The 20,982-nt window shown below is 33.9% G+C and overlaps 2 protein-coding genes across 2 annotated transcripts; both read left to right on the top strand.

Moving 5' to 3' along the window:
- Window positions 1-350: 350 nt before the first annotated feature.
- Window positions 351-1,478, top strand: LOC111917682 (putative F-box protein At3g52320). Its single transcript, XM_023913348.1, has one exon. The coding sequence runs from the start codon at window positions 351-353 to the stop codon at window positions 1,476-1,478; it is 1,128 nt and encodes a 375-aa protein (XP_023769116.1).
- A 16,961-nt stretch (window positions 1,479-18,439) lies between these two features.
- On the top strand, window positions 18,440-19,933 carry LOC111917627 (F-box protein At4g19940). Its single transcript, XM_023913296.2, has one exon. The coding sequence runs from the start codon at window positions 18,543-18,545 to the stop codon at window positions 19,677-19,679; it is 1,137 nt and encodes a 378-aa protein (XP_023769064.1). The 5' UTR covers window positions 18,440-18,542; the 3' UTR covers window positions 19,680-19,933.
- The last annotated feature ends 1,049 nt before the right edge of the window (window positions 19,934-20,982 follow it).

Below are 20,982 nucleotides of genomic sequence, written 5' to 3'. Positions count from 1 at the left end.
ATGAGAAGTTTGAGTTTGTTTTTCTTTAATTAAGAACTGATGTTAAAATATGAAAATCTCGAGTTTTATACTTTTAAAATTGTAGGGCCGATGGCCAAAAAATATGGAGTATCTAAGGTAAGTTGTTTAATTTTTGACTAAATTTTAAATCAAGCTTATGATAAATAACTATATTTATCTTATTCTCTTTAGATAAATATAGCAAAATTAAAATTCTTTAAAATAATTTTTTATTTAACCCGTTTAAATTTCAACAGGTTTCGGAAACGAACATCTAATCTTTGATTTGATACGCATTATCTCAAAATCGAACACCATTTCCCAAATCTTCCGACTTCCATTTCACACTCATGTCCGACCAAATACCCATTCATATTCAAGAGGAAATCATCAAAAGGCTTTCTGTCAAACCATTGCTTCAGTTTAGATCGGTCTCAAAAGCATGGAAGTCTTTGATCGACAGCTCCGAGTTTATTGCTGCTCACAGTAGCCATCACACTCATCCGCAACATCTACTTGTAAGGTATCAAGATCGGGTAAACTCTAAGAAACAATATGTTTCTTTTGTTGACGATGAAACTTTCCCGAAACATAGGTTTGTTTTAACTTCTCCCTTCTCCGTTCAAATACTTATTCTTCCAAGACACGTCGGTAGCTCTCACGGCTTGTTGTGTTTGTACGATGGTTATCTGGCTGTTCTATGGAACCCGTCGATTAGAAAATCGATTGCAGTTCCTGTGCCTAATGAGAAGTATGTACACCACGAAACGGTTGTTGGTTTTGGGGTTTGTCCTGTCACTATTGATCCTAAGATCATCAAGATTACACAATTTAGTTCGTGGTACTGGAATGAAAGGGAAATTAACCACCCTTTGAAGGTTGAAGTTTATAAGATGAGTTCTGGGAAATGGAAAAGTCTATCTCTATCTAGCAATTTGCCGAGTAAGTCGTTTCGAGTTAGAGGGTCTCAGGTAGTTATTGATAGGTTTATCTACTGGTGTGCTTTGCGCTATGTGTCCATAAATGGTATGTTATGCACACGTAATGTGATTATGTCTTTTAATGTGAGTAATGAGAATATGGGAGTTGTAGACCTCCCCGAATGTTTAGCTTCAGCCTACCCATACAACACATGGTTGTCCATTTATAAGCTAAGGGAGTCTCTTGCCTTGCATGAATATAGTAACGGGGTTTGTGTTGTATGGGTGATGGAATCTGGTGTTGTAAATAATTTTACAAGGCTATACACCATTAGGGCATCACATGGGTCAAAAATGATATTGGGGTTTAGAGAAAGTGGCAAACCTATAATGGAAGTGAAAGATCATCTTATTGCACGTGGTACACTTGTTGTCTATGATCCAAACTTAGAAAAATTCAATGATCTTGAGATTTGTGGAACAGGTGATTTTTTGTTTGTGAATTCATACATGGAAACTCTACTTTTGCATGATCGGTCGGATTGTAGTAGCAATTGAAGTTGTGGAACATGTTTGCTGTGAGATCACTGTTTCTAACATTAAAGAGATGATAAATCTCACATTTTTGGGAAAAATATGCACAAATAGTTTGTTGGCAGTTCAGTTAGATAAGATGTCTAGTAACCTCAACGGGTTTGCCTTATGGGTAAGTAAATGACTTTTTCTGTTGGATTCTAAAAGAAATAGTTATTGCAAGTTAATAAGCATTTAGAATGATGATATTTTGGTATTTGGGTTGGAAATAAAATTAGAATTCAGTAGACATGTTCTTGATGAAAATAAGGGTAATGGTATAAGAAACACTTTTTTTACATAGAAATTCGATTTTGACACCGTGTTTTTTGTGTCAATTTTGACACTGTGTTTTCCAATTTATTACAATTCTGACCACTTGACCGGTTAACCAGCTTACATGATTACGTGTCAGTTTTGATGATGTAGCATTCTGACATGATATGCTGACGTATCAAAATTGAATTTATTTCACACAAAAAACACTATGTTTTCACTTTTTTTCGATTTTGATACTAAGTTTAATTTTTTATTTCAATTTTGACATTGTTTTTTTTTCCAATCGAACATCATTTATCAAATTTTGTTTAATTCTGTTTATTTTCCATTTTAAACCGTATAAATATATATTTTTTATTACATTTTAAACCGTATAAACATATTTTTTTCGTTTAAAAACCACATTTATATTTAAATACAAGGTGTTTTTTTTTTTTACATTCAAAACATTAGTTATATCATGAGAATCAAACTAACCATAAACTTTTAATAAGATGTAAAATTTTGATGGGTTGCAAACTTGATATCCAAGTTTTGATCGACTACACGTCTCCAAACCTCCAAACACATTTTAAAGTTACATATTTAATATAAAATACAATTTTTATATAAGAAATACATATTTATACATAAAAATATGGTTTGAGTGTAAACAAAAAAAAGTATGTATCTATACAAAACTATGGTTTTTAAATGAAAAAAAAAAAACATATTTATACGATTTAAATGTATTAAATAAATATTTATACGGTTTCAAATAGAAAATTGTCAACATTGAACAAAATTGAAAAAAATTATGTTCGATTTGAAACAAAAAAACATAGTGTCAAAGTTGAAAGAAAAAATTAAACTTAGAGTCAAAATCGAAAAAAAAATGAAAACTTAGTGTTTTTTGTGAGAAAAATATTCAATTTTGACACGTCAGCATGCCACGTCATCAAAACTGACACGTCATCATGTAACCTGGTTAACCGGTCAAGTGGTCAGAATTGTAACAAATTGAAAAACACAGTGTCAAAATTGACACAAAAAAAAACACGGTGTCAAAATCAAATTTCTGTGTAAAAAAAGTGTTTTTTGTGCCATTTACCCTTAAATTATTTATTGTTTTACCATTATCTTTCGAGTTTTTAAAACACAAATATCAGTGAAGGATAAGACGTTCTATAAGATTATAGATACAAGCCTACAACCTAACTTTTTTCCTCATCACACTATAATGATTGAGTTGTAGTAATTAATCCATGCATATACATTTTGTTCGTTAATTAAGAAATAGATCATACATTAAAAGTACAACATCTTTTTAGAAAAACGTAAATAAAAATATTAAGAAATAACTGTACATTTTAAAGGACGGGAATGAATAAGTAAAAACTAAAATTTTCACTTTGTTGTGGAATCGCATATATATGAAGAACATTATGCCATTTAAAATCACATGGGGGTAATGGTTGTTAAAAAGGCAAAGGGCACACATACAAACATTGTTTTATGAGATTTTTTTATAATTAATCAAATACAAAAAATACATCTAAATAAATATCAAAAGAGTGACTAAATGGTTCTCTAATGCGAAGATCAAAATCCTACTTCAAGCAGCACAATGCCAAGAAGCAATCATGGTCCACCGATAACATGAACAATCGCAGTGGGGCGACACTTCTGGCTTCTCTTCTTCTTTGATAATTTCAATTTGAAATCATATTAGGCATGGAATGTTAGTGTTGTGAATCGGTAGATAAGATAATCCAATAGATTTCAAAAGGTTTTGGAACCAATTACCATTAAAATGAGGTGTTGCATAATAAGAGAAACATTCAATCTAATCCCTCTTTTTGACCAAATTGACTAAACAAATATTGGAAATCCAATTGGCTATACAAAAAATTATAAAAAAGAATTGCATACCTCTTCAAAAGCATCTTCTCAAATCCGCCCTTCTTCATAATTAGATCTTCAAAAAAGAAAAAAATCGACAAAACCCTTCAGTAGTGTACAACATATTCACAAACACCTAGTTTGCATATATTTTTGACCCGTTTAAGTTAAAACATAGGAAAGATCTACCTTGTTGTAGAGAGATGATATCTAGAAAAGCACAAGCAACTCCTCTTATTCTTTCAATCAAACAGGTTGCATCTGTGATACATAACTTGAAAAATAGTAATAGTCAGAATCAAAACCAAATAGATGACTTTTCACTATATTGGAATACATGACTTTAAAATAAACATACAAAAAGTAAGAAATGCAAAGCTTATGCACCAAAAAAAATAGAAAACAGGAAAAAAAGAACTATAAATAGAAACCATGTATTTAGCTCTTCCTTTTACACCAGACCTCACCAGTCCATTCTGTGGAAAAAAGGTTTAAGCAAGTAATAAGAAAATGGAATCCATGTATTTGGCTCTTCCTTACACGAATACCCAGATCGCTAAAATCCAAATATACATACAAGGTATGTCTAGAATCAACGATATCTAAATAAGGATTTTGACCATTAAAAAGTCAAATATATGTGAGTCCTTGTTAGTGAAAGAAGACCCACGCTTTTCCCTGAAATGAAAATGCATATCAATTAAGAAATAACAATACATGGGAGTTTTGTTGGGGAAAAAATCAATGCTATTAAATTCTTACACGAAGTTCAAAATCTTGAGAGATTTGTTTAGGTTCCTGAAAGTGCTTTCAACAAAGCGATTTATCTATGTCCTAGAAGACCAAGAAGCATAATCATCCTAAAAAATAAAGAACACAAAGCACCAAATGGATAAATTATTAAATATTCTATATATCTTACACAAACACTAAGTGTGACATCCCCAATATCACGGCCAGAAAAGACCGATTTGTTTATGCTTTGTTTTTAAAATCAGAGTAATCTTTTAAAGAAAACAGTTGCGGAATTTGTTCCCAAAACAAAATATGATAAGAATTTATCAAAGCATTCCTTTAAAGAAATGTATTTTCATTATATAACAAAATCTCGGGATGTCATGTTCCGATACAGACACATAAGCATAAACAGAACTTACATTTATTTACACTAATGATTTACATTCTTTTAATCTCTCAGTGAAATATGTCTTCGTATTGATACCTGTGATATAAAGAAAACTGAGTGGGTCAGGCTTAGGAGCCTGGTGAGCATATAGGGTTTCCGACCCACAATAATATAATTATTATATTCAATCATCAAACAATCAACCCAATTACCCATCCCTATTATCTTCTTTATTTCTCAAGGTTTTACCCTATTAATCAACTATGCTTCCTTCATTCATTCCTAAGGATTGACCTAAGGAATTAGCACAAACTTCCATTGCTACAGAAGGCGCATCTGCCAACATTATCCTTTAAGCGCCTCTGCCAGGATTACGACATTCACTATTAGGCGCATCTGCCAATATTATCCTTAAGTGCATCAGCTTGTAGAAGTAGTATCCTTCGGTGAAACTGTGATCTCTTCACACATCGGACTTCTCGCGAGCAGAGCTTCGGCTCGAAAACTCTTTTCTTCTCGGGATCTTCGGGCTTCGGGACTTGCTTCGGGTCTCGGGGTTGATACTGGGGCTTCGGGGGGGTTGAAATTGCACATAAAACGATGTAATATGGGTCTGAGATGAGAGAATGAGCAACCAAACTCGGCTGGCCCTTCAAATCTATTAATAGGGCAAAATCTGCCCTTGCCACGTCGTGGCACCTTTTTCCACGTCGTGGGCTTGGTCGTCACTGCATGCGTCATCGCAAGTTGCATCTGGGGGACTCCCGAAGGTGTCAGAAGACTTGCCACGTCGTGGCACTACTTGCCACGTCGTGGTATCTGATAGTTTTGGGGTTTCGCACCCTAAACTTTAGAAATTCATAACTTTCGCATACGAACTCCGTTTTCGACGTTCTTTATATCGACACGTAGGTGAGATTATGCTCTACAACTCTCGTTTAGACTCCATTGGCTAATTTTGAATTTATTTTTAATATATTATAAATATATTACTTATGTATTATCTTAAGTAGGCCGGGACAGGAAAACTTCGTTCGAAATTCATAACTCCTTCATCTGAACTCCGTTTTCGTCTGTCTTTTTATCATTGGACTACTATCAAAGACATCTTCGAATCTCGTTTAGATCACTAAGGATAGATATCTATCTACCTTAAATTCACTATTTACGTCGCACTGGGTCGTGCCGGTTCTGTTGCGAAACTTCGACAGGTCATAACTTCTTCGTTATAACTTGAATTTTGGCGTTCTTTATATGCACGGAAACCTTGTGACATATACTAAAACTTGGTTAAGATTAATCCTTCTAAATAATCTTCCATCAAAAAGTCATTTTTGATGCTTATCGTCTCTAAATTGACTAGCCCTGATCCACGGGCGTTACACTAAGTCTTACATGAAAAGAAGATTAAAGTGAAGGGGTGAAATTCACAAAACTGAACATGCCTTTGAACAATAGAAAAGGAAATTCCATTCCTTTCATGTTTAAACAATGAAGAATGAAGATTAAGGGAGACGGTGCTACGAAAATTCACAGAACGTCGTTCTTTCTGATATCCAGATCCGTATATGGCATTTTGAGGGAGACTGAAGGTTGTGGAGGATCTAAAAGGGATTTACTTTGTAGTAAAATCTTATTGCTCCAACAAAAATAATAAGAACAAAAAAACCAATTAATGATAAGCACATATTGGGCATAGCGTGCACTTGACAACCAATTTACTTTTCAAGACAAACTCAAGAATAGAAACTGTAATTGCATCTTTATTAGGTGGATCATAATCCAAAAGAATTACAATCATTTTAGTAAACCTGTCAAAACTGAAAAAAATTACAATCAGCAAGTAGAGCTATCTACTTAAGATCACAGTGTTGGAAAAAGTGTTGGGTTTTGAGCATTCTAACACTCCTAAGTGTACATGCAACCCTAAATATCTTGGATCTATGTTTTCTCTATTATACATGCAAATATGAAGTTTCCAAGATATTACCCTATACTAGCATACAAATATCATATACTTGGGTAATATAAAAAGTTAGAATAAATACCTTTTAATGAAGCTTGAAGTCTAGAACTTTAAGAGCTTAGCCCCAATAGTGTGGAAGCCTCAAGTGGAATCAAAAATCACCAAAACACCTTGGAAAACCTTTAAAGAATATGGATACTTGGCTCACACTTATGAAATCGGTTATTGCCCTCTTTAGTGTATCCACACTAGCCACTAGCCCAATTCATGAACCATAAGACCCTTTATATAGTGTGGAGGATTAGGGTTAAACCCTAATACCCATGACCTTTCATTTCCTAGGATCCATGGGTTAAAGCTCCATGCACTATCCATGAAGACTTAGCCCAACCTAAATGAACTTGGCCCATTACACACACATTATATATATATATATATATATATATATATATATATATATATATATATATATATAAGAGTCCATATTTAATTAGTTCCTTTTGATCACTTAATTAATTATAAATTAATTCTTGATCAATACAAATTAAATAATATGATTATATATTAATATATTAGAACTTATAATATGTTAATATAAATCATAAGCATGCTATTCTCAAAGGATTATCCATATAAATTGTTTCGGTGAAGTGCAACCTAAATGGACCATGCCAAGTCGGGTCAAGTACATACCAATTATAGTTATGGACTTAGACATTAATCCAACAAAAAGAACTCAAATTCAGATAACCAATTTTTCATACATATAAATACATACGCAATTTGTCATACAATTAGTTCCTCCAATAATCTTTTTTATTCATTTGACTTGCATAAGCAATCAAAACGTAGTTAAGAACAAAAAAACCCAAACTGTTGATCTATGATCTAAAAGAAAAAATGTGTGAGAGAGCGAGAGAGTGAGAGAGTAGAGAAGAGGAGCATGGCTCTAGTGCTGAGGGAAGAACGACTAGGATCAAGACTCCTTTGAGCAAGGAAGTGATGGGAATACAAAATTCAAGATACAATCATATACACATTGATAAGGACTAGTTAAAACAAAAAAACATATATTGCGATTTACCTTATTGTGATTAGCATATAAGAAAATGGGTTTTTTAGGGTCAGTGGAATGAGTCACGCAAACGATGTCAGAGTGCGAGCAGCGTGTTCATCGGTGCTTAGCCATCGGATGGTGGCAGATGTGGGGACAGCGACGATTATGTTGTTTGAGAAGATGAGCGGTGACGGGGTTGGGTAGTAAGTTTGGGTAGAGAGAGGCAGAGATGGATCACGGTGGGGTTCATCGTCGGAAAATTGGTGTGAAGGAAAACAGATGGTGGAGACAACAAGTGTTGCGAGTCTGGAGAGTGGATGATGCTATACTGCTGGGACGATGGTGGTGAGGGACACAAGAGGAAAAGCTAGAGAGAAGGTACTTATGGGGATGGGGGTAGGCGGTGGAGCAATACCTAGATGTGGGTTGTTTATGGTGATGGGGAACAACAAATCGAGATATATTTGCATAGATCTTAGGATTTAACATAGACTCGGTCATGGATGATTAAAAGGGCCGAGTCAAAAGTTAGAGAGAAAGTACTATGCGTTAAGTAATTGTAATTAGTGTTAAGTATTTTGTATAAAACCAAATTTAATATTATTTTATTTATAATTGTTTGTATTTTAAGCATAAAGACTTGAACGTCTTAAAAATATATTATTATTATATTAAATCTATTTATAGGAATAGTAAGATTTTTTTTATAATATATATATATATATATATATATATATATATATATATATATATATATATATATATATATATATGGTGAGGTTCACTGGAGAACCATAATTAACCAAGGAACCAACGAACTAGCCTTTTTTTCAACTTTTAGAAATTATTTTTTATCAGAAAAAAAACTAAAAATACAGAAATTCATAACTTGTTGTTCTTTTTCCAACGATATCAAATTTGATTTTTTTATGTCAAATTCACAATGTGAATTTTTGAAAATTCACACGGTTAATCCGAAAAATATTTTTCACATTCACAATGTTAATATATGAATCTAGATATTTTTAATTTTTTTTTCGATAAAGAATAAGCTCTAGAAATTGAAAAAAAGATTTGGTTCCTTGAAGAACCAATAATTATGGTTCTCTACTGAACTTTCTCATATATATATATATATATATATATATATATATATATATATATATATATATATATATATATATATGTCGACAACAACTCATGTAAAAGATTAGTTTATAAATTCATATATATATATATATATATATATATATATATATATATATATATATATATATATATATATATATATATATATATATATATATATATATATATATATAGATGTAAAGGTTCAAATGAGAACCATAAAAAGTTAAGAACCATAAGAACCACTATTTTTACCTTATAACTTAAATCATATGATATATTTGATCAATATAATATCACAAGAAAACTTTTCTCTCACCTCTCTCTCATCTCTCTCTTTCTCTCTCTTAAATTCTACCGCTGCCAACCACCACCACCATCGCCGGCACCACTGTCGACACCGTCGTCGCCGGAATACAACAATCTTCATATTCGAAGCTGCCGCCTTCAGATCTGAAGCATTTGCCTTTAGATCTGGTGCATTCGCCTTCATATCTACAACCCCGACTTTAGATCTGCCATCACCACTTAGCGCCGCCTCCAGATGTCCGACCACCTCTAGATAAAATCAGATCTGATGTAGATCTAAGAATTTGGTGTTATTATACAAATGTTTTGTTCCAGAACTCTTGAACTTATTTTTTTCTCTGAAATGTTCCATCACTGGCGAAAATGTTTGTCAAATTTGTACTAGATCTATGATGTGTCACCTCTTTCTCATGTATAACTCATTTTTGTGTTTGTCTCTCTTATTTTTGGTCAAAACACCACCAAATCGACATCTAATATGATGTTTTTGTCCATTTTCAGGTTAGATCTGGTGTGTGTATGGTGTTTACATTGATGGTGTTTACGAAAGGAAGTTCTGAAAAAAAAAAAAAAAAAAAAAAAAACACATAAGGTGTTTGATGAAATGCCTCAATGAAATTTGGTAAGTTATTAAGCTGTGAATTAAGTTGTGAATGCATATTTTTTGTATATTAAAGTATGAAGTTTGTGTATTTAGCTATGATATTCGTGTTTAAAATTGCGAATTGAATGCATTAAGCTGTGAATTTGTTGTTTAAACTGTAATTTGACTATATTATGCTGTGAGTTTTGTATATTTAACTATGGATTAATTGTATTAAACTGTGAATTGATTGTATTAATTTTTTTAGTTGAAATATGCTTTTGAATGCATATTTTTTTGAGTATTAAACAGTGAATTTTCTGTATTTAACTATAAATTAAAAGTTTTAAGTTGATATTATGTTTTTCTACTTGCATTTGTTGTAGATCTCTATTATATTTTGTTTTTTTTTTCTATTAATGTGTGAATTTGATACTTTAATCTCTCATTTGTCATATAATTTTGTTAATCTTAGTTTTAACTGCTATTAACTTATGAATGTATAATTTTTTTGAATTAAACTTTAAATTTATTATACTAGTTTGTGAATTTTATATATTAAATTGTGTATTAATTGTAATAAATGTTTTAAGTTGATAATATGGATGTGAATACTACTTTTTGTGTATTAAAATGTGAATTTAGTCTACTAAGCTGTCATTTTTGTGTTTTAAACTATGAATTGATTACATTAAGCTTTGATTTTTTTTTTTTAACTACGAATTGATTGTATTAAGCTGTGAATGTGAATTTTCTGTTTGAAATGTAAATTGACTAGATTAAGTTGTGAATTATGTGTATGATACTATAAAGTTACTTGTATTAAGCTATGAATTTTGTGTATAAACTTTGTATTGACTATATAAAGAGTGTTAAGCTGAAAATATGGTTATGGATGTATACTTTTTGTGTATTAAATTTTGAATTTTGTATATTAAACTATGACTTTTGTGTTTTAAACTGTGAATTGACTGCATTAAATTGTATATTTTCTTCCTAGACTATGAATTGACTATATGTGACATCCCCAAAATCACGGCCAGAAAAGACCGGTTTAATATATGCTTTTAAAATAATTTCAGAGTAATCCTTTGATTAAAAGAGTTGCGGAATTCGTTCCTGTCACACCCCTGAACCAAGGATGGCGGAAACGTTCAGGGATGGAGGACTTCATGTGTAGTATCATAACAACAACGGTAATAGCGATGAAAGTAAACACAACCAACATATATATAATTGAAAAAGTTACATCATTATATGAATTACATGTTTCAAATTCAATTACAATATGTTGACAAAATATGATAAGTTTGACGCCTCAACGTCCCATCCTCAAAAGTACTTTGTTACCTGTTTAGCGATTTCCTGAGAATACAAGCAGTTAAAAAAAAATGTCAACACAACGGTTGGTGAGTTCATAAGTTTTTGTATATCTTTATGAAAAAGCTCGTCATGTAATGGTATAGTTGTTCCAGAAAAATCCGATATTTTTCTTAAAATGAATAATGTAGTCTTGTATCCAAAGACTGTGATGTATGAGTAATCTTCCTTATTTACAGGAAATAATGTATGTTTATTTCAATTTAAACGCATATGATATTAGTGAAACTCTCATAATTTCTTAAATTTGTTAATATTTTCTGTACGTGTAGTCCTAAATCTCGGGACTAAGAAAATAACAAGTATTGTCCATACTTAAAGTTATAAATGTGGTATCACATGATGTGTAGTCATAAATACCAAAACCGAAAACGTACAGTAATACCCGTACTTATTGAGATAAAAGTGATTTTAAAATCGTCATAAAACTCATTTAAGTTTTATAAAAATCCCGTAAACTTTATGGATTGTTATATCCTTATGTGAGCCGCTATAATCATACTTAAGACTAAATGAACCTGCCACGACGTTTCTCAGGCGTCGAATAAAAACTGAAATGACATTTGTCACCCGTAGACCTGCAGGTCCAACTATAGCTAGCAGCAAGGTGTGGGGTGTCAAACCCAATATAGATCTATATACAACTATCACGTTCTCCCTCTAGGAGACTCTGATTATAACGAACAGGATTTTATATCCCGCACTCGGACGTACGGGAAAAGAATGTCTCACAATTTAGGTTAACAAGTTTACAAGTTGTATGCGGAAGTGTAAAATCTTTCTGTATGAATGTACCCTTTTCGTACGTGTGTGTGTGTCATGTGATGTATCATAAACTATACCTATTATAGTTTATCCAAAATGTTTGTAATATGTAGGATCTCTTTTATGAAAAAGCATTAGGATTATGAAATCCATTAAACTATGCTTATTATAGTTTATATATATATATATATATATGTGTGTGTGTGTGTGTGTGTTCTAAATAGACGAATAATCTTATCATGAATAACTTATTTTCAGTTTATGATGATAAAATTTACAACGTATCACATTCAATACTTAGAACTTGACATTATACACTTTGCTCAACATATTACAAAGTGTTATAAAGATTACAAGCTGTTAACAAGTTTTCAGCCTTTCTACACTGTTTTTGAAAATTCATAGAAAAATCATACGAAGTCGAAAACTAAATCCGTAAATTCTGGGAGTTCCCAAAATGTGTCTAGTTTACTCATAATTTTTATCATGATTTTTAATGACCTGGAACTTAGGTGAAAAAGTCCATAAACACAGACTGGTCCGGATCGGTGTTTGAAATGATAGGCAGTTTTGTAAAAATCACCATAAATTGTAGAAAAATCGTATGGAGATGTGCAAGTAGTCATTTTAAAGCTAAGAAGTGGAACTATATGCACCTAAAACAGTTTTGAAAGCTAAAATGTTTAAGGTGTCCAAAACAGTCCGTGAATGGAGTCCAACTTTTCTGATGAAAGCTGTTGGAAGAATTTAGATATGTTCTTGGTGTTTTGGCTTGTATTCCCCCCCTAAAAACTTGAGAAAACATGAAAATGTAGGGGTATGAACTCACCTTAAGTGTTTTCAGTAGATGATTGTTGAAGAATGGAGGTGCTTAACTCAAGGACACTTGGAATGTCTTGAAGATTTTCGAGAATCTAGCATGATAGATATGGAGTTTGTATGAGCTATCAATGATTTGAGTAGAATGAAGTGTGAGAATCACAAGGAGGGTGGATTACACTTACCAAGAGTGGAAGAACACTTGATGATCAGCCTTGAGATCGTGAGTTAGAGAGAGAAGTTGGAGAGAAAAAGTTGGAGTTCAATCTTGGTGTAATTTGAGAGTGTTTGAAGAGAACGAGGAGAGAGGTTGTAAGATCAGCCCTTAGATTGTGGGGGTTACTTGTGAAAGGGAGTAAAAGGTACAAGGTATGGTGGGGAGGAGTGTGGGTTGTCATGGAGTGGGTGTGGGGGTTGCTTGCGTCATAGACTAAGGTAAGGTCAACACTCTTCTTTTGTACTTTACCAACTCCTTTTTAGATAAGGTTTTATCCTTAAAATGTGATTAAATCATTAATTTAGGGGTCTTATAATTAAAAATAAAGTTTTGGGTGAAAATCCTATGTTAAAAATAATTAAAAATGGGTTTAAAACGCAAAAATACGCAAAAATGGGTGAAATCCGAGCTTTCCCAGCGAGACCCTTCGGATCTCGGCCGAGGCTCGGTCTCTGGGCCGAAGTTCGGTCAGATGGTGCTCGGTTCGGACGCGGTAGGCTGAGTCAGGAGGCGGGACGCGAAGCGATGGCTCGGTCCGAGGAGAAGCTGTCCGAAGCGAAAGTCAGAAGCGAGGTTAGGGTTCGGTCCGAAGGGAAGCCAGAACCGAAGGAACTGTTGTGAACAGTAATGAACAGTACTTTCGGTTCGGACCTTCCTTCTATGCCGGGTTCGGTTCGGATCTTCCTTCAATGCTGGGTTCGGTTCGGATGAACAGTGATTTCGGTTCGGCTCATGAACAGTACTCTCGGTTCGGTTGATGAATAGTACTTTCGGTTCGGAGGGTTCGTTTCCTTAAGTCCGTTTTTCGCGTAGACTTCCGTTTTTGGGCTATTTTTCGCCAAATTCGAGGGTCGGGATGCCCCGAGTGATTATAAAAGGTTGGGAGAGATTTCGAGAGAGATTTGAGAGAGATTCCTCGTTCTCAGAGAGATTTGGGAGAGATTTGACGTACTTGGAGAGATTTCACATACAAAGAGATATTTGGGAGAGATTTCACATACTTAGAGAGATTTGGGAGAGATTTGACATACTTGGAGAGATTTCACATACATAGAGGTATTTGAGAGAGATTCCACATTCTTAGAGAGATTTGGGAGAGATTTGACATACTTGGAGAGATTTCACATACAGAGAGGTATTTAGGAGAGATTTCACATACTTAGAGAGATTTGGGAGAGATTTGACATACTTGGAGAGATTTCACATACAGAGAGATATTTGGGAGAGATTTCACATACTTAGAGAGATTTGGAAGAGATTTGACATACTTGGAGAGATTTCACATACAGAGAGATATTTGGGAGAGATTTTACATACTTAGAGAGATTTAGGAGAGATTTGACATACTTGGAGAGATTTCACATACAGAGAGATATTTGGGAGAGATTTTACATACTTAGAGAGATTTGGGAGAGATTTGACATACTTGGAGAGATTTCTCATACAAAGAGATATGTGGGAGAGATTTCTCATACAAAGAGATATGTGGGAGAGATTTCACATACTTAGAGAGATTTGGGAGAGATTTGACATACTTGGAAAGATTTCACATACAGAGAGATATTTGGGAGAGATTTTACATACTTAGAGAGATTTGGGAGAGATTTGACATACTTGGAGAGATTTCTCATACAAAGAGATATGTGGGAGAGATTTCACATACAGGGAGATAGAGTGAAAACGATTGAGAGTGTTTTCGTGTGTGATGAATGAGAGTGTCCGGCTTCGCAATGCAAGGTCCTTAGACCCCGTTGTGCCATGTTTTAGGATCTTACACACTCCCTATGAGTATGCAACATTGTTTTATTGTTTTTGTTCATTGTTTAGCACTAATGCTAAGGAAATTTAAACACATGAACTTTCCAAGTGGTGTTTTCTCATTAAAATAGTGAGTTATACAGTATTTACATAATATAAACCCTATCATACAAGGTTTTAATTGAGTTGACCGGTTTGACTCGTTGACCTTGTCCGGCTTAGACTTGACCCGATTTTGACTATTGTCATAGTTCCCAAAACAAAATATGATAAAATGAGATTTACCAAAGCATTTCTTAAAGAAATGTATTTTTCATTATATTACAATACTTGGGATGTCATGTTCCGATAAACAGACCAAAAGCATACACATTTCAATACAGACCTTACAACAGTTATTTACAACAACATGTCTATAATCCAAAAATAACTTGACAAGTCATCCAACTTATGCTCTGGCGCCACTACCTGTAATACAAAGAGATTGAGTGAGTCATGCTTGGGAGCCTGGTGAGCATATAGGGTTTTCAACCCACAATAAATAATTATATTTAATTCCACCAACCAACAATAACCTAATTACCCATTCCCGTTATTCTCACTTTACATCCCTAAGACAACTAACATAAGGGACCTAGTCTAAGAATATTTCATCGGGGCGACAACACATGCTTCGGGGGTTCCTCAGCAATATAAGTCAAATATGGCAACCATGAGGGGGATGGAGTACAGCGAATGAACACCCAAGTTCATTAACACCTACAAGTGGCGAACCTGCTAACGTTCCACAGGACTGTCTAGAAAAGTCTGTGGTCGTCATCTAAACTCCGCTAGATGACTAAATCAAAAGCATCGAGGCCTCTCATCTTTTTATCACAAGACAACTATCTATCCATCTTCTACCCAACATTTTAGTAGATAAAATATACATTTTTATACATGTATAGTATGTTCATTCAAAACACATTCCAGATAAAAGATGAGACACATACACATAACACGTATTTCATAGAGAATAAATCATATCCATGAGATAGAAGAAAGTGAATATACATTCACACATATAACAACAAAATATACACATAACACGTATTCCGTATAAAATACTTCATAATTATGCGTTAGAAGAAAGTAACTACACACTCACTTGATTAGAAGATGATCAGACAACACTACGGCTTGTAGAAGTAGTATTCTTCGGTAGATCTGGAAGATCTTCATAAAAACCGGACTCCTCGCGGGCAGAGCTTCGGCTCGGAAACTCTTTTCTTCTCGGGATCTTCGGGATTCGGGACTCGCTTCGGGTCTCGGGATGATACCGGGGCTTCGGGATATTTCTTGCACGTAAATCGAGGTAAAACGGGAGAGAGAGGAGAGAAAATAGCAACCCTAAACGGCTGGCCCTTCAAATCTATTTATAGGGAAAATTTGGCCCTTGCCACGTCGTGACACCCTTTTTCCACGTCGTGGGCTTGGTCGTCACTGCATACGTCATCGCAAGTTGCGTATGGGGGACTCCTGGAGGTGTCAGAAGACTTGCCACGTCGTGGCACTGCTTGCCACGTCGTGGTCTCTGACACAACTTTGGGGTTCGCGCCCCGAACTTCAGAAATTCATAACTTTCGCATACGAACTCCGTTTTCGACGTTCTTTATATCGACGCGAAGGTGAGATTATGCTCTACAACTCTCGTTTAGACTCCATTGGCTAATTTTGAATTGATTTTTAATATATTATAAGTATATTACTTATATAGTATTTTTAGTAGGCCGGGACAGGAAAACTCTGTTTGAAATTTATAACTCCTTCATCTGAACTCCGTTTTCGTCTGTCTTTTTATCGTTGGACTACTATCAATGAGATCTTCAATTCTCATTTAGAAATTTTTGGCTAAATATCACTCGATCTCTATTTCGAGTATTCTGGCTGCATACCGCTAAGCCGAAACTTCGAAAAAGCATAACTTCCTCATACGAAGTCAGATTTGGGCGTTCTTTTCATGCACGCTCTCGGTTTAACTAACCCTATTACTTTCGTTTAGATCACTAAGGTTAGATATCGCTCTATCTGAAATTCATATTTTACGTCATTCGGCGTCGTGTCGGTTCTGTCGCGAAACTTCGACAGATCATAACTTCTTCGTTATAACTCGGATTTCGGCATTCCTTATATCTCCGAAATCCTTGTTTCGACCACTACAACTTTATGTAAAAATATCGGGCTTATCTTACACTTTAATTTTGACGCTTATTTTATTCTTAATTCAATTAAGCCACACAACTAAGCATAAAACACATAATACTCAAATATTTCATCATTAATACCTCAAAAGAGTTACAAGGGTTAACCTAGACTATTACATCAATGATAATGCCTAGCCTGGAAATGCGGGCGTTACACTATATTAAGCTGTAAATTTTGTGTGTTAAATTATGAGTTGATTATATAAAGCTGTGAATTAATTGACATTAAGCTGTGATTATTTTATAATTTTTTTGTTTGCTTTTGAAATAATTTAAATTTTATTCACGACTTAATATATTAAATTTACAATTTAAAATATGAATGATTTATGTATAAACTTTTTTGTTAATTTTTTTTCTGAATATATTTATTTGTTGTGTTGTATAAGTATATAAGAATACATTAGTTTTATTAATAATTTTGCATTAAATTCAAAATGAGTGAAATAAATGGTTTTATTAGTCCACCACTTTAACTAAGCAAATTTTTAATAAGAACTGATATTTTCGCAGTTGTATTACGAAAATGGCATTTCTTATTGAGAAATAGCATTTTTGCAAGCACACATGAGAATGAGACACTACCATACGACTAAAAATCAATACATTTAAAATGAACTTAAGAACAACATATGAAATCGGAAATCAATACCTTAAAATATGAATTATGAATACTGATCTTTGTTTTGGGATCAAGACCGAAAGAATTTTGAGTTTGCATTAAAAAAATGAAGTTAAAATATGAAAATTCGGGTTTTTATATGTCTAAAATTATAGGTCCATCCATGTCTAGTATATGTCGAATTTGGATTTTTTGCTTAGTTTTTGGAACAAACTTATGAAATTAACTACATTTGTCCTTTACTATTTAAATAAAATAACAAAATTAAAATTATTTAAAACATTTGTTTATAATTAAGCCGGTCAAAAAACATATTACTAAGGTTTTTATAAGTTTGTTGATTAATGGATTATAATTAAGCCGGTCAAAAAACATATTACTAAGGTTTTTATAAGTTTGTTGATTAATGGACATTATTGATTAATGCAATACATATATAGATTTAAAAAAAAATTGAAGAAAAAAGAGTAAATTATTGAAATGGTCGTTATGGTTTGGTCAAAATTACACGTTTGATCCCTAATTTTTTTTTTACACTTGGATTGTCCCTGTGGTTTGATTTTGTTGCGTTTTTGATCCCTATGGTTTGGCCAAAATTGCATGTTTGGTCCCTAACTTTATGTATGTAAGAGACGAAAAACGCAACAAAATCAAACCATAAGGACGATCCGAGTGCAAAAAAAAGTTAAGCACCAAACATGTAATTTTGACCAAACCATAGAGACCATTTCAGTAAATGGTGTTGGAATTTCAACAAACTTATAAAAACCTTAGTGATATGTTTTAGTTCAACGACGTCGTATTGAATTTCAACGGCTCTCGGAAACGAATCTCTAATCGAATCTCTAATTTGATAGGCATGATCTAAAATCGAACACCATTTCCCTGATTTCCCCAAATCTTCGATTTCATACTAATGTCAGACCTAATAGCCTTCCATATTCAAGAGGAAATCATCAAACGACTTCCTGTCAAACAATTGATTCAGCTCAGATCAGTCTCAAAAGCATGGAAGTCGATGATCGACAGCTCCGACTTCATTGCTGCTCACAGTAGCCACCACACTCATCTGCAATATCTACTCGTAAAGTATCAAGATCCGGTAGATACTGAAGAAAAACACGTTTCTTTTGTCGACGATGACACTTTCCCCAAACAAAGGTTTGTTCTAACTCTTCCCTCGTCAGTTCAAATACTTAATCTCCCAAGACTCATTGGGATCTCTCACGGCTTGTTGTGCTTGTACGATAATTATCCCAAATTGAGAACTGCGATGGCTGTTCTATGGAACCCTTCAATTAGAAAATCGATTGCTGTTGCTGTGCCTAATGAGATGCATGTGGGACATGAAACAGTTATTGGTTTTGGGGTTTGTCCTGTAACTATTGATCCTATGATCATCAAGATTACACAATTCAATTGGTGGTATGCAGAGAAAAGTGAAATCAACAACCCTTGGAAAGTTAAGATTTATACAATGAGTTCTGGGAAATGGAGAATTCTATCTAGCAATCTGTTGAGTAAGTCATTTCGAGTTACATTTCCTCACGTAGTTATTGATAGGTTTATCTATTGGTGTGCTTTGCACAAGGTGGCCATTGATGGTAGATTAAGGAGTTGTAATGTGATTGTGTCATTTGATATGAGTAATGAGAGTTTTGGAGTTGTAGACCTTCCAGATAGTTTAGTAGCACACCACACTAACACACAGTTGTGTATTTCTAAAGTAAGGGAGTCTCTTGTAATGCTTAAATATAAAAACCGAGTTTGTGATGTATGGATGATGGAAGATGGTGTTGGAAAATCTTTTACAAAGCGATACACCATTAAGGCACCAAATGGGCCAAAAAAGACATTGGGATTTAGAAAAAATGGAAACCTTGTAATGGAAGTGAAAGATTATCTTATTGGACCTGGTAAACTTGTTGTCTATGATCCGAATTCTAAACACTTTGATGATCTTGGGATTTGTGGAAATGGTGATTCGTTTTTTGTGAATTCATATATGGAAACACTACTTTTGTGTGATCGGTTGGATTGTAGTAGTAATTGACATAAATCAAGGATGAAGATAACAGCAGCATTGAAGCATTTATATGGCAACTATTTTGTTACTCTTTTGTAATGCTATCATATGATAAAATTATAAAGTTATGAGGCACATGGATGTTTTTTCTTGGGTGTATACCTGAAATTTTTGGTTTTTGTTGTGTTACACTGTGATGCTTCCATATAAGTGTTAGTATAATCACATAAATACAAAGAGTAGGAATGGACAAAACGAGTAATGTTACTCACATTGTTATCTCCTTGGCTTCATATTGCTTCAGTTACTGGTCTAATTCTGGTAGTATGTTGTGTTGCTTTCTATTTGGATACCAATCAGCATGGCTGAATAATTGAAAATTATTATGATCAATAGTCACCCAAATGGTGCTTGCTTATTATGTATCAACGATCTGAATTACTTGCTCGCTAAAAAAGGGCCAACGACCACCCCATCCAATGTGTAACTTGTGGAGTAAAAGCAATACTTTGCGCATGCTAGGGTCAAACCATGCGATGTGTCGGGAACAAGTTTAGAAGCAAGGAGTACAAGTCTTGATGATGTCGTCACTAACTAGTAGGAATGTGATATGAACTGATTAGAAAATAACTCAATCTTAGCTTAATGCTTAAAGAACCAAAGATAGGTGCCTGATATTCGAGACTTAGGGGATCTCCAAATAAAAGAAAACGAATCACTAAAATTTTTCCTCCCCTTAGAAGAGTCGGCCCTAACCTATTTATTGACTCTCCTAAATTGATAAAAGGAAACTATATTCGTAAAGGGAAACCCTAACTGCATAAGGATACTAGAATCAACTAGATAAATACTAAATAATAAAGATACTAGAATAATCATAAATTACTAAACAATCCTCTGCCTTTTTTTTACGCTTCTTATAGACCCAATCCCACTTATCCGCTCGGTTCATATCAATACCCCCTCGGTGAAAATCCACCTTGTCCTCAAGGTGGAAACCTGGAAATTGTTGTGTGTTCTCCTTTCTCTGTCTCTTCATCTTCCTCTTCCTCCTCTTCTTCATCATCCACCAACAACACTCAAAGGGTTTTCTCCAGGCAGCGATGACCTGGACTGAACTTCCTGTTGCAGCGAAAACATAACCATTTGGCTCTCTTGTCCGCGAATTCTGTGTCAGTCAATCGTCGGAAGGGGGTGTGGGTTGCCAATGCTCCTGTTGTTGTGGTTTTAACCGTTCCTAGCGCACAGTTCACATTGACTTTTGTACTTCCTTCGTTTGACCCCGTGATTGTTCTAGTTCCGTTCTCATCTACCACAAGTGCCAACTTCA

The sequence above is a fragment of the Lactuca sativa genome, chromosome 2 (genome assembly GCF_002870075.4).
Source record: "Lactuca sativa cultivar Salinas chromosome 2, Lsat_Salinas_v11, whole genome shotgun sequence".
In the NCBI taxonomy this organism is placed as follows: Eukaryota; Viridiplantae; Streptophyta; class Magnoliopsida; order Asterales; family Asteraceae; genus Lactuca; species Lactuca sativa.
The sequence above is the reverse complement of the archived record's forward strand: the minus strand, read 5'-3'. Positions and strand labels throughout refer to the sequence as shown.